General features: G+C 29.9%; 2 protein-coding genes across 2 annotated transcripts in view; one reads left to right on the top strand and one right to left on the bottom strand.

The window, feature by feature from the left end:
* The window catches only part of LOC101496288 (uncharacterized), a 29,356-nt gene extending 24,851 nt beyond the window's left edge, over positions 1-4,505 (top strand). The window contains exons 18-24 of the mRNA XM_004492412.4: positions 1,436-1,480; positions 1,589-1,810; positions 2,303-2,409; positions 2,752-2,808; positions 3,488-3,557; positions 3,664-3,912; positions 4,199-4,505. Of these exons, the coding sequence (XP_004492469.1) occupies positions 1,436-1,480; positions 1,589-1,810; positions 2,303-2,409; positions 2,752-2,808; positions 3,488-3,557; positions 3,664-3,825 (663 nt within the window). The 3' untranslated portion in view covers positions 3,826-3,912; positions 4,199-4,505. The remainder of the gene's footprint in view (positions 1-1,435; positions 1,481-1,588; positions 1,811-2,302; positions 2,410-2,751; positions 2,809-3,487; positions 3,558-3,663; positions 3,913-4,198) is intronic.
* A 5,017-nt stretch (positions 4,506-9,522) lies between these two features.
* Positions 9,523-13,684, bottom strand: LOC101495952 (ERBB-3 BINDING PROTEIN 1). Its single transcript, XM_004492411.4, has 10 exons — positions 13,515-13,684; positions 13,254-13,377; positions 12,954-13,038; positions 12,574-12,723; positions 12,313-12,466; positions 10,868-11,083; positions 10,651-10,787; positions 10,458-10,549; positions 10,190-10,369; positions 9,523-9,861 (listed from the first exon to the last, which is right to left on the bottom strand). Exons 2-10 carry the CDS (start codon positions 13,342-13,344, stop codon positions 9,782-9,784), a joined length of 1,185 nt encoding a protein of 394 aa, XP_004492468.1. The 5' UTR covers positions 13,345-13,377; positions 13,515-13,684; the 3' UTR covers positions 9,523-9,781.
* Between the last annotated feature and the right edge of the window lie 337 nt (positions 13,685-14,021).

Genomic DNA, 14,021 nt, shown 5'->3' with positions numbered 1-14,021 from the left:
GGCTGCTGCCACCGCCACTTATGGTGCTGTCTAAATTGTCAGGGTTGTTGACTACGTCTGATTTTTTTGCCAAACCATCGTCGTTGTCGCCGCTACCCATAAGGGCTACCTTCCATGGGGTATTGTGTGCCATTAGGTTTAGCTCAGTTGGTTAGAGCGCCAAACCCTAATGGTTGTGGTAGCTCAGTTGGTTAGAGAGCCAAACCCTAATGGTTGTGGAAAGGTTTACAGAACCCTAACCAGAGCTCTTGATACCATGAAGAAAGTAAAAGACAAAATACTTTCATGTTTTATTATTACAGCCCTAAGCTGTTTATATAGGAAAAGAAATTACAATAGTAAAACTGAGTAATAATGATAGAATAAAAATAAACATAATAATATAAAATAAAAGAGAATAAAATCTAATTTCTCTCGATTCTTCAACAGTTACTATATAGGCTAACTAAATCATGTATTTAGAGTGAGTATATCTGTGGTCTTTTTATTTTCACTAATATAACTTGGTAACACTGAAAGAAATACACTAACCTAACCTCAGACTGCTATTTAGGCTACTAACTAGGTTAAGTACTAATTGTGTAATACTGGTAGTACAAACACAACCTGTCAACAATATATGACTTACGACCTGGTAACTCTGAAATCTTCTAAACCTGTATTTTCCCTGCTCTTATCCCTAAGATTTAATTAAATTCCTATTAGGTAGCTTTGTAGGTCTTAGCTTGCATCTTATGGGTCAACCCAGTGACGGACCCAACCTAGTAACTCTGAAATCTTCTCATACATATGTTTATACTGAGTGAGTCCCCCTATGTATAAAAAACATATATGCCACACGTGATAGTTAAACTTATTATTTTCCTTTTGGATAAATATCCCCAACCTTATATATTACACAATTTTTTATGTTTTATGTTACGTTTACTATAGCTGTTTTACTTCTGCCATAGGCCACAACGCTATCTGCTATTATGGCAGATTTTTTGCTTGTTGCCATGAATTGCCATCAATAATATTACTCCCTCGTCTCACAACGAGTTTTATTTAAAGTTTTTGCACACACAGTAAGAAATGCAATAATTAAAAAAAGAAGTCCTTTTACCAAACTAATTTTAACTATTAGTGAATTTTTCACTATTATCAATGCAAAGTATAATAATACTTTGGAAGTTGTGTATATAGTAATCATTGATGGGTAGTATAGGAAAAAATAATTAAAGTTTTATTGAAAATTGTGAATGAAATTCATTTTAAGAGAAATTCTTTTTACTAAAGTAACACTCATTGCGAGACAGAGAGAGTATGCTATTTTTGTATTCATAAATTCCTTTGCTTGTGTCTTAATTTAGAAGGTAGGATTATTCTGCACCTTTTTTCTCCTAACATAAAATCCTCAAAAACATAATGTTTATTTGACTTTTCCTCTGTACAGTGTTTCCCCATGGAAGTGCCGCCACTTATTAGCAGTACATTACAAGTAAGTCTAGTTATATACTTGTAAGATATGTGTGTGTTCAGTTTATGGTTTATAGTTAAAAATCTGCAGACACAATTTTCAATTCTTGTATCATTTTATTTTCTCCAGAAATTAATTGTCATATGTTTGAGTGGAGGAGATGACCGAGACCCCTCTAAAACATCTGTTAAAGCATCTTCTGCTGCCATTCTGGCAAGGCTTTTGGTGATGAATACAAATTCACTTGCCCAACTAGCGTCAGATCCATCGACTTCTCAACTGCTTCAGACGGCATCTATCCCAGTTCAAGAAAATATACTTCTTTGTCTGGTTGACATTTGGGTTGATAAGGTTGGTGTGGTTATGCTTTAGAGATGGTGTTTGGGTTTGACACATTGCATATTTGTATCATGTATGTGCTTTCAAAAACCTGGAAAGTTTCACATAATGCTAGTGTGGCCTAGTCAGGGTTCAATAGTATGCTGCATTTACATTTTTACTGATACTCCTCCGTGAGTAGGAAGTGGTAAGGATTTGCAAATATTTGCCCATGGCTGAAAGATGTTATATGTTGCCCTTGTTGAAGTTTATTGCAACTGTTGATCTTTTTTCAAAATCAATAACTGGTTTTGTTTAAGTAAGTGGTTCGGTGTAAGTTTATGCATATTATTTTGATGTATTTAATGTGTTTCATCCTTTTTTGTTGTGAATTAATATCATATCGTGTAAATAGTTATAGAAAGTTTTGTAATTATTTTATTTATTGCTTTTGAGCCTACAAAAAACAGAGAAACAGTTTCACAATATTATGCATGTTTTCTTATTCAACATATAACTCTCCAGGTAGATAATGTTTCGTCCACCCAGAAGAAGACAATTGGCTTAGCTCTCTCAATAATTCTGACGTTAAGGTTGCCTCAAGTACTTGACAAACTTGATCAAATTTTAAGGTACTAATACTTTTAAATATTATTCTCCCTCCAGACTCAATAAGCAATTTTAACTAACATCACCATTTTTAATCTTATCGATTCAACAATGTCCTTTAATAAATGTTCTCGTAAAATAACTTCTCATAGAAAATTAGCTGAAGTGAAAGGGTAATTTAGAGAATACAATCATGTTTTTTATTATATAAAAAAGATCAATGATGTTAACAAACATTATTTATTAGTGTACAATTAGTTATTTGTCTTTATAGGGGATATAAAGTTGTTTATGTGCAAGTCCAGAGGGCGCGTACTTTAAGTGCAAATAAGGAGCAAATGACCCGTTTATGTTTTGTTGTGCAGTGTTTGCACTAGTGTAATTATGGGCAGAAATGATGACTTGGCAGAGGAAGAATCCAGGTTAGCTTTTTGTACTTGTAATATAGGGCCCGTTTTTTATTGTAGATTAATAAAAAAAGTGATTTCAGCTTTATCTCTCTAAAAATCATTTTTATGAGAGCTTACTCAAAAATAATAAAAGCTATTTCAGACTCACTTGTTACATATGATAAAAGTAATTTTGAGATTCAATAACTTAAATATTTATTATTAGAGATTTAACTTATTAAAAATCACATTTTAAAAAAAAAAGTATAACACGAAAATGATTTTTATGAGAAGCTATGCAAAATAGCTTTTCATTTTAAACATTTTTGAAATTTTATTATCAAAACAAAATTGTAACAAAAAGATGAAATACTTCAAATGATTTTTTTATGAGAAACTATATAAACTAATTTTTCATTTGAAATTTTTTATTAAATTTTCTTATAAAAAAGTTGTAACAAAAAGATGAAATATTTTAAAAATCATTTTTTAAAAAAGTTGTAACTAATGGGCCCACAATCATGTTTTTCGCACTTCATCCAGATTAATTGTAATTTGGGCCAGCTTCCGCATTTTTATGTGTTTTGTATAGTCTATTATGTGTTTAGTTCCAAAAGCAACCCATATTTTAGACTCTATAAGTGGCCCTTGTTTTAAATGTTAACCATCATGTTTTACGAACATAGTTCTTTATGTATGTTCTCAATAACAGTGGTGACATGAGCTCCAGTACGTCTACTGATGAGGGTACTATTCCTAGTAAAGAATTCAGAAAAAGACAGGTGAGAGATTATGAAAGCTGTATGAAATAACCATTCTGGAATTGTGGATGTTTCAATATTTGTATGAAAACAAATGAATTTATGCATTTCTTAATTTTGTATATAGATAAAATTATCAGACCGTATAAATCAGCTGTCACTTGAGGACTCTGTGAGAGACAATCTACAAACATGTGCTGCTATTCACGGAGAATCATTTAATTCTGCAATGAGCAGTATGCATCCATCTGCATTTGCTCAATTGAAGCAGGCATTAAAAATGCCATAACCGGGTGTGACATTTTATCCTTGTGATCTAGTGGTGCTATGTGCAGGCTCTCGGTCCTTCTGTTTATAGATTCATACTTCCTATACGGTATAATTCCTCATTTTCACATCTGCCTTTTCAATTATATGGCCTTGTGTGATTTACTTAATGGATTGGTCATTTATATAATTTTTTTTCTTCTGTTTTTTTCTTTTCCCCTTCTTTTTCCACTTTCCCATTGTAACTATCTGGCCTAAGACGTTTCAATGATAGATTAGAATGAAAATGATGTTGATTTACTATGACTATCCTGTGGAATAGTTTTAATGGAATATTTTAATTAATGAGGTTATTATGCCGTTGCATCTAACATGTTAATATTCCCTTTTTGCAGGGTGATGTTGAAGCTTGTTACTTGGACTGATAATTTTTGATACATCTGTTTAAAATTTGTAAGATCGTGGTTTTTTCTCCATTCATTTTCACTTGTCTTTGCCCCTTTGCAGCGTGAAACTTTGTAAATAGGATGTTGCTCCTTTGTTATATACAAAAAGGAACAGCATCGAGTCCAGTGTTATTTACTTTTGGATGTGAAATGGCAGTAAAATGTGAAATGTTCTTGTGTAGATGCTGTTTTCTGATACATTTGGATGTGTAGTGAAAATTTTACCCAATTTTTTGAATTACAAGTTCTACATGCACATTCAGTGTCTTACTTTTCTCACATCCAACGCCAACCTGCCGGGCAGCCTCTCTTCAATGCCTTTTTAATTGGTTCTCACATATACGTGTCACTTTATTTAACTTTTTCAACATAAATTGTGCTCACATATATTTTAAAAAAATTTATTAAATAGTTCATACTGATGATAACTAAACATCCATACATTTGAAAATCAATACGTATTAATTTATTGAACGCTGGCTCCCAAGTAACATGAAGGTGCATCTATATTGTCTTCGAATAAAAATTTTACCTTTTGTTTTTACCGAATTGCTAAAATTAAGCTTAGTTTGACTTCAATTTTCCATATAATTGAGTTTAGAAGTTGCATATTTTGTAATGGTATGTTTTTTATTTGCTTTAATTTAGAATTAATGATATACATACTACCGAAAAGAATTAATGATATACCTCAAATAAGCCTTATATATTGACATTTTTTCATTTCATTTTACTTTTAATAATTTGTGTATATAATATACTAATAATATACTCATATAATGTGTGAATTATTGACATTGTCCCTAATTATGTAGAGCAGAGTCAACTTGACCGTGAATTATTAAACTTGTAATAATAGTATGGTTGGTTTATTTTTTGCAAGACTCAAAAGGCTTTCCAATGCATATTTCACTGTGATTTACAGAAGCTACAAATGGTAGCTTCCACTTTGCTGTATGTTTGACATTTATTCGATTGCAAAAACAAACCATTAAGTTTATTGTGGGTAAAGATCCTCTATTTTTTTAAAGGAATGGAGATTGAACTGTGGTTTAGGATAAATAAATAATATGAAAGCATAAACTTTAAAAAATAACATTAATCAGTATGTTTAATGTTAAGGGTCTTGTCTAATACAGTTCAGGATATTCTCAATTTTTTCCAATTTTTATTTCTTCTAGTATTGAGAATATAAATTTAATAATGTGATTTTTGAATTTTTAATACACTTCAAAACAATATTAATGAAGATAAGAAATCAAGAGAGAATTAAGAGAATCATAACTTATCCAATACTATCGTCATTAGGGGTGGAAATACGTTGGGTAAAGCTAGGTTTTGCTAAGCTGGAGTCTGCCTAACCTGACATGTGGCCTATCATAGTTTACTTTTTAAGCTTGAGTATGACCTTGATAGAAGTTTGGTATGGCCGGTTAACCTACTTAAAAATCTATTTTATCTATACATTTTTTAATAAGTAATCAAACATATCTTTAAATAGATTAACGAGTTAATATGTCAATGAAATTAAGTTCTATTTTGATATTTAACATCATATGTTGAAGAATATGACTTTATATATATTATACATAAATTATATTTTATAATAATACTTTTAAATATGTTAAAAATTAAATGAAATTAATATGTTTAAATTATTAAAAATTGAATATGTAATAAAGAGGTTTAAATTTAATATAATAATTATAATAAAAAAAATATTATTTAAATTTATTTAAATAAGTCTAAGACTTATTATGTGGTCTATAACCTGACATTTTTAACTAAATAGATTTTTTTAGAAGCATTTGCCTTATTTGTTTAAGAAAAATTATGGTCTGATCTGGGCCTGACGTAGACTAAGTTCTAGACCTCTATCGATCGGTCTAACATATTTTCATCCCTAATCGTCATCTTTGATTATAAGAAAAAATAATTAATTATAAATATATAAGAGTAGCGGTTACCTGCCAGTCCAAGGGCTAAGCCTCTAAAAGCAAGACTTTAGGCCTAAAAACAGGTTTACTTGACCCAAAAAATTACTTCCAAATTAAATTGTTTATGATATATTTAAGTGTTATAGATATACTTAATAATTATGTGTTAATTTAGTTGGTCCAGTGTAAAATTTTGAGTCTTTTATTCATGATTCAAATTTAGAATGTCACTATTATTATATTTTTTACAATTTAAAAAAATACATTAAAATAATTTCAATAGACAACAAAATTTAATTTTATTGTATCTTTAAAAAATCATAAATAATATCTATATGCATTTTTATGTATGAAATATAAGTGAAACTAATAATTTTTTAATTTATTTTTAAGATCCATAATTTTTTAAAATTAGTCTACCGAAATTTGAGAGTACCATCTTAAAGCAACAAGGCCTGCAGCAGTAATAAGATAATTTTTCCAAGATGCACCGAACTTGCACTCTCAATTTGAATATCTACACAATTGTTTAAGATTTAAATGCGTTTATGTTTGTTGATTTACAGTTTTGGCCCTTAACATTTTTATAAAGTAATTTGTGAATGATTTTTTTTTAAATATGGGTTTTTAGTGTTTCACATTTTTATTATTTTAAGTATTACTTTTTAAATAACACATTAATGATATATAAAATAATAAGAGTTATTTGATTATATAAAATTCAAATTAAAGCACTACAAAAAAAAAAAATTAACGATAGTTATTTAAGAAAGTTGAGTTTATTGTATTTTTATTGACGCTTTAAATAATCAAATTATCTATAATTGATATTGTATGTTTAAATAAACTAATAATGCCTTCTTCAATTCAAACAAATAAATTATTTATAAAATATTCATCGTCAAATTTGTTTGAGTCTTATTTTAATAATTTTTATTGTTAATAAAGTTCTATTTGTAGTTGCCTTAGACGATGGAAGTAACAAAACCAAAGGAATAAATTTATCCATGAAATGATGATATTTTTACTTTTATAATGTTACTAATTTTTGACAAATAAATTAATTTATAAGATTTAGAGTATATTTATAAGATTATATTTAAAAGAATCAAATTAAAATGGAATCAAACATAAAAGGAACAACTAAAATTTTAAAATTAACGGTGAGTAAAAATATATAACTTGAAATCAAACCTATACAAATACAACTCAAATACAATCAACCATACATAGTATATTGGAAAAACTAAAAAAAAAATTATACCCCGAAAAAACTCAACATTTGTACCTATTTGCTCAAGATTAGAACATTGCTACATTGTCAATGGTTGGAATAAAAAACATAAATAACTGAGAACAAATTGATTTATCTCCTACTTGTGAGGATTTAAATTGATTGTGGTTGAGAATGGTTCTCTTTACTACTCTTATGTGTTCTTATAGTGGTGGGTACCTCTTAGCACATCCACTTTGTTAATAAATGGATTAGAGAAAGAAAAAAAAGTCTATCTATTTTATATGTGTATAACTATATAATCTTACACATAATTGAGAGGTCATGAATTTAAACATATAAATCTTTTCTCTCTTCTCTCGATATAGATCTTTCTCTTTCTCTATATCTTATGAAGTAAGTCTTAAACTCATTTTAAAATTTATCTTTAAATTAAAAAAAAATTATAATTAAATCTTTAAATTAATATAATTGTTATAATTAAATCCTTTCACCAAAATTTGAGTATCAACTGATTATAAGTACAGTACCTGTATAACCAAAATTTGAGTAGCATATAAAAAGGAGTAAAATAGTGGATGTGAATAGATCAAAAAAGCGAACAAATCGCAAACTCGCGAACTCAAAGGATAAAAATATAACAAAATTGATTATAAGTACAGTACCTGTTACTGCATTTTCATTTGAAAACAATTTATTTTTGTTTGTGTTTCCCATTTTTCTGGAAATATTTAGCATTTTATAAAAGTGAAACAAACATATTTTCATTCTTGTTTCCTATTTTTATTAAAAATGAAAATAGAAAATAGACAAAGTAAACGGACCATAAAAATCTAAGATGGTATCAGAGTTATAATTTGATTTTATAAAAATGAGTTACGTCTAATAAAAAAAACTTAAAAATAATTGATAGTTTTTATTCATAAATTTTATTTTATTTTTCATAATTATTTTTGCATGTCATCTTCACGTTAACGAATATTATTCAAAATATTTAGAGAAGCGGTAAACCAATAAATATGAACTAAGATATTTTAGATGAAAGAGACCAAAAAGTATATATTATAGTTAAAATTATTAAATCATAATCTTATCAAAGATTCAAATTAACATTAACATAAAATAAAATATATAAAAGGAGACTTGTACCTAGAATTAACGTCACACCCTTTGTTCTTTTAACAACACGAAATCGTCAATAATTTTAGTAATATACTACTATTATTTATATAAAAAAAGTATATAAATTATTTTCTCTTAGTGTCTGTGTTAGTTTTTAGAGAAAAAAAAAATTGAAAGTTAAGTTTATATTTTAATATATATTTATATTTAAAAAAAAAAAACAACACAATGCACATTTATCATATTATTCTTTCAATTTATTTAACATATAAAATTCAACTTGATGTCCTGGCATCTTGGTTGGTTAACTCAAATGAGTAGTAATAAATAAATATGGAAAAGTATTTTGAGAAAATAACAAAATAGAAACTAGCTGAAGTTTAATGATTGAGTTCTGGATTGATCAGATCGACAAAATGGGTTGTTCCTCGTTCAACCACTTGAACTAGTTGGTACTATCTGACATAACACTGTCCGAAGCTTTATTTGTATATTAAGGAAAGTATCGCCTACACTTTTTTTACTCCAATAAGTTTCCTCCACAAAAAAGTAATTATACTACATTGTAGGAGTCTAAATATTTTGCTAGTTAAGTGCTTCGTACACTATATTTATAACACAGAAAGTGTGCAAATGTGATCGTGACTCAAAATGTGTACCAATGATGTTCCAAACAAAAAAGGAAGTGAGTGAAATGAACGTAGTAGCCAATATTAGTCAGAACCGAAAGAACTAAACCTAACGTTTCCAAACCATTCATGAGACCCATCACTTTAAATTAAAGGGATTTTTTTTAAATAATAATGCCTCTTCATTTATGTATAACTTTATTCTTGTAAACATGTAATAATAAAACTTAATTTTTGCTTAACTTTACGTTTCAACAATTAAAAAGCCCCTGTTAATCCAAAATAAGTTCCGATCGATCCAACACTTGGTTTCAATATACCAATTGTTTTCTAATTTCACTGTTGCACCCATTAATTAAGTTCCACTATTGTATGTATAGTAAAATAAAAGGACAAACATAATTTCCAAACAACCTTTTTCTGTTTTAAGTTGTGTTTGGGACTAAAATGTGCACATGAAAATTGCTATTGGAATTGATGTCTAAACACTATACTAAATTCATATCCAAACAGATACAATTTAGTGAACAATGTACCAAAATTGAAAGGTGTCAGAAAAATGAAATGAAAAACATTTCCTTTTTGGGATTGAGGAGTGTTATAAACTCAATCATTCCTGAGGTGTGGCCCCATTAGTTGAGTCCTCTGGCACAGCTTCTGCTGACCCATCAGCCTTGTCCTCTTTCTTACCTGTGCAAAAAACAAAGCATCATTTGTTTAAAACCACAATTTGACAGCAAAAATTGAAACTTAACAACGCAAAAAATGCAATTCCATGCATAGTTTTAAATTGCAATGCACAACCACAATGGCAGCCACAATATTGCAGATTTTGAAGTCACTATAGAGGCATCACAGCCGCAAATTAGGTAACACCAGCCCATTTGCCCGCAATATAAAAGTTTGCAGCGTAACCGCAAGTGCGACCGCAATTTAAAACCATGATTCCATGCGCTATAGAGAAAGCATATGATAGAACAAAACAAGGCATAATAGAAAAATGATCTTCTATGCTTACCTTTTTTCTTCTTTCCACCACCTTTCTTCTTTGTCTTTGTTCCCAAGGCTAGCCAGGCATTGATCTCTGGATCTTCAATTGTTTTTGTGGGCTGCAATTCTTGGAGTGGATGAGACGTTACGCGATCCGATCCATTTGGCATGAGCAAGACGGTGAATTTGATGTGTGCAACAAAATCACCTGATAACGAAACAGTATAGCATGAAATTATGACTCAGTACAACAGCAATGAGGATTTGATCACGTTACAGCACAATAAAAAACTTACCAGGCTTTTCATGCAGAACAGGATATGGCTGCAAGAGTTCATGATTCATGCATTCCACTAACCCAAGACGAGCTCTTTTCTCCTCCAAGGCCCTAACAATAAAATAAGTGTAATTTTTAAGTGGAACAAAGATAATCAAAAACATAACTTGCACTTACTGACAGCATTAAAATAGGGCAATTAGTAGAGTTACCTAGCAGAAAACGGCATGATTGGAAATTTTTGGCTTATTTCACTGAAAATGAACCTAGATGCTTTCATCTTCAAGTGGTAACTCTTATCAACTGCCCTCTTATAAATAGTAGTTTGCTTCTCATCCAATAACTTAGGCTGCAATGGATTGAAAACATAATTTTGATAATTCATAGAATGCTACATGCTGAAAAATATGTCAATGAAATTAACCCTACCTTTCCATCTCCAGTGCTTGTCACTATATCAATTGCATAAACTTCATTTTCCTCAAACTCTGTGTCGTCAACCCTTGTGTCTGGATTTGTGATGCTAAGCACAACCTTATTCCCATCTATCACAAACTGCTTCAGTTGGTGACTTAGAACACCCTCAACGATTTTACAATCATAGGCCGCAGCAACCTTTTGAATTGCATCAGTTACATCCTTGTTCTGTCAAGAAAAGAAAAATATATGGAAAAAAAATTAGTACTAACACATGCAAATTGGCCATATGAACCACAACATTACTACTGTGATGGCTAAAACAAACATATGACTATATAAATCAGCATAATATCAACAAATAAAATCCCTTTGATATGTAATTGTTGGAATATTGGCTACACTAGACAATTGTGCTGACTATATAAATCAGAACAAAATGAAAGTAGTTCCAGCCTATTCAAGTTTTGGCAACAGGGAAAAGAGGAAATCAACATGGTACTGATCACCTCGGCAAAGTTGCCAATATTACAGCTTTATCATAGATAAAGCTGCCACATGGGCTGCACAAACTACTCTAGCATTAAAAAGTAAATTGAGGTCATACAGAGTTAGACAGGTAAAAAAGGATGCATGGAACGTTCATTGAATTATCATACTTAATCTCAGGAAATGGAGACAAAATACAAATAAGTCCCTTGAAATACAGCAAGGTCGATAAAGACAGCGCAAGAGAAGGGGTAGTATGGTGTTGATTAAACAGAGGATGAACAATTCTCCATCAGTGTAACTATGACATAAAAAGGCTTCATTGGAGTTTATCCATAGCCTATGATGTATTCATCATATAGAGATCAGTGCATCAAATTTACAAATATATAATGAAGCAAAAACCAAAATAAGATAGTTTTGAGAAATAAGACAGTTTTGGGAAAAACTGACAAATTGAAACCGATCCAGCTAAGATTTTTCTAATATTTCAACTTCAATCAGAGATTCAAAATGGAAATGATGTATTGATAGAATAAAATGTACAAAAGGGATTCAAGTGAAACCAAGTAATCTCAAAAGTACAAAACAAACAATTTGACAAACTACACTTTTCAGCTCAGAGATGATTCACAAATATGACTTACGCCAGTAATTGGTTGACGGGTCAGCTTAAGAAAATTCATATATGACCTCTATCAGTGTAACTATGACATTAAAGCTTCATTGGAGTTTATCCTAGCTCAAGATAGTTTTCATCATTTAGAGATCAAAATTCACAAGTCAAAGGAATTCCTTCTGAAACTAAAAACAAGGTAATCTAATTTTCCTTCAATTTTACAGTGCTGAATTTGACCATGATTTCAAAAACCTTTCTACCAATGGAACAAGAAAGATGAATGTAATAAAATCAAAATCAGTTCACTAAAAAATTGCATATAAAGGGGAAATATCTTACAATTGATTACCTTCTTTCCCGGCCTTACAAGCCTCAAGGCCACCTCAGCAGCAGTGTTTGCAGCAGCAATGACATCGGCTGCCCGTCCAGTAACCGGACCTTCCTGAAGAACATGAGTGTGAGCCACAGCAGCAATGAACCCATCTATATGACAAGCCAAATCACTGCAACAATCCAAAAATATATCATTATCAACTATAAAATAATAGCCAAAACAACAGGGTCAATTTTTCCTTAATTAACCACAAATCCATGCTGTAAAAAATCTTACATTTTCACTATATCACCTTCTTCCAACACTGTCTCATCACTGGCTAGAGGAGAGAAATGGCAGATTGTGTTGTTAACAGATATGCAAGTTGGGAAAGCAACACCTCTCTCTATCTTCTTCTTCACATTCTTGTACACATTACTAGTTTGCCTTCACACCAATAAAAGTACACCTCATAAGCTAAAAACCGTTCAAAATAATAAAATAAACAAACTAACATAGCAATTACAAATACACAAAAAAATGCCAAATACAATATTTATTTTATTCAATTATAAAAATCCAAATAATTAAAAAAATAAAAAACTAACATAGCAGTTACAAACACACACAATGCCAAATACAATATTTCATCCATTTATAAAACAATATAAACTTACTCTCTAATAAACGAATCCCCTTTCTCGCAAATGTCTACAATCTTGGCCTTCGGTTTACATTCTGATATAACTAACTTCAAAGCCTCTGCAAAAATATAAAAAATTAAAAAAAGTAAAATCATCTACATTGAATAAATAAAAACACATAAGAAACAATGAAACCTTAAACAAATCGAAAAACGAAAAGAAAAAAAAGGTCAAGCTTAGCTATATTAAATAAATTTATGCATCTAATCTATGAACCAACAAAAACCCATATAGAATTTGAAAAAAAAATCAGTGATAGAGTGAGGAACATACTGTTAACGATCTCAGCTGCAGTTTTGTATTTGGTGACGACTTCAGAAGAAGAGAGATCCAACTCCTTCTCCTCCCTTTCATCATCCGACATGGTGGTAACTCACCTGTTTGAATCCCTGATGTTCTGAAAACCACAAATGAAATTAAAAAAAAAAATCAAAAACAACAAAAATATGAAAATCGAATTTTTACCCAATTGGGTAGCAAAACAGAATATAAAAAAAATAAAAAACTGAAATTGAGAATTGGAGCATCACTTACAGTGAAGAAATGAAAATGATGAGAATGAAGATTGATAAGTGAGGAAAAAAGGGATTTGATGGGAAAGATTCGAAGAAAAAAGAGACAGTATGGAGATAAAAGGGATGAGTGCAACTAGGGTTAGAACAAAGAGGCAAATTTTGGTTTATATATGATTTTTCACTTTCGTTATCATGCCAACATTAGCGTAGGGTTTTAACATCAACCTTACTTTTCATTTTTTTATTTTTTTATTTTTCTTCTTACAAAAAAAAAAAAAAAAAAATTAAGTGAGAGAGTATTTTTAGTTAAGGATTACCTTAGAATTTAACAAAAACTTACATTAGTCTTTCTTTTAACTATACCAATAACAAGATCAAATTATTAGAATTTTTTATCTTATTGATATTACTATTAACATGTATAGACATTGCAAAATTACAACATAGCTCACATGAGTATATACCATTTGGATTTTGATGGAAAAATGTCGATATCCACTTCAAACCTCGTTGGTTAATAAAATTA

Source organism: Cicer arietinum, chromosome 3, assembly GCF_000331145.2.
Source record: "Cicer arietinum cultivar CDC Frontier isolate Library 1 chromosome 3, Cicar.CDCFrontier_v2.0, whole genome shotgun sequence".
Lineage (NCBI taxonomy): Eukaryota > Viridiplantae > Streptophyta > Magnoliopsida > Fabales > Fabaceae > Cicer > Cicer arietinum.
Note: the sequence above shows the minus strand (reverse complement) of the source record. Positions and strands in the feature narration are given on the sequence as shown.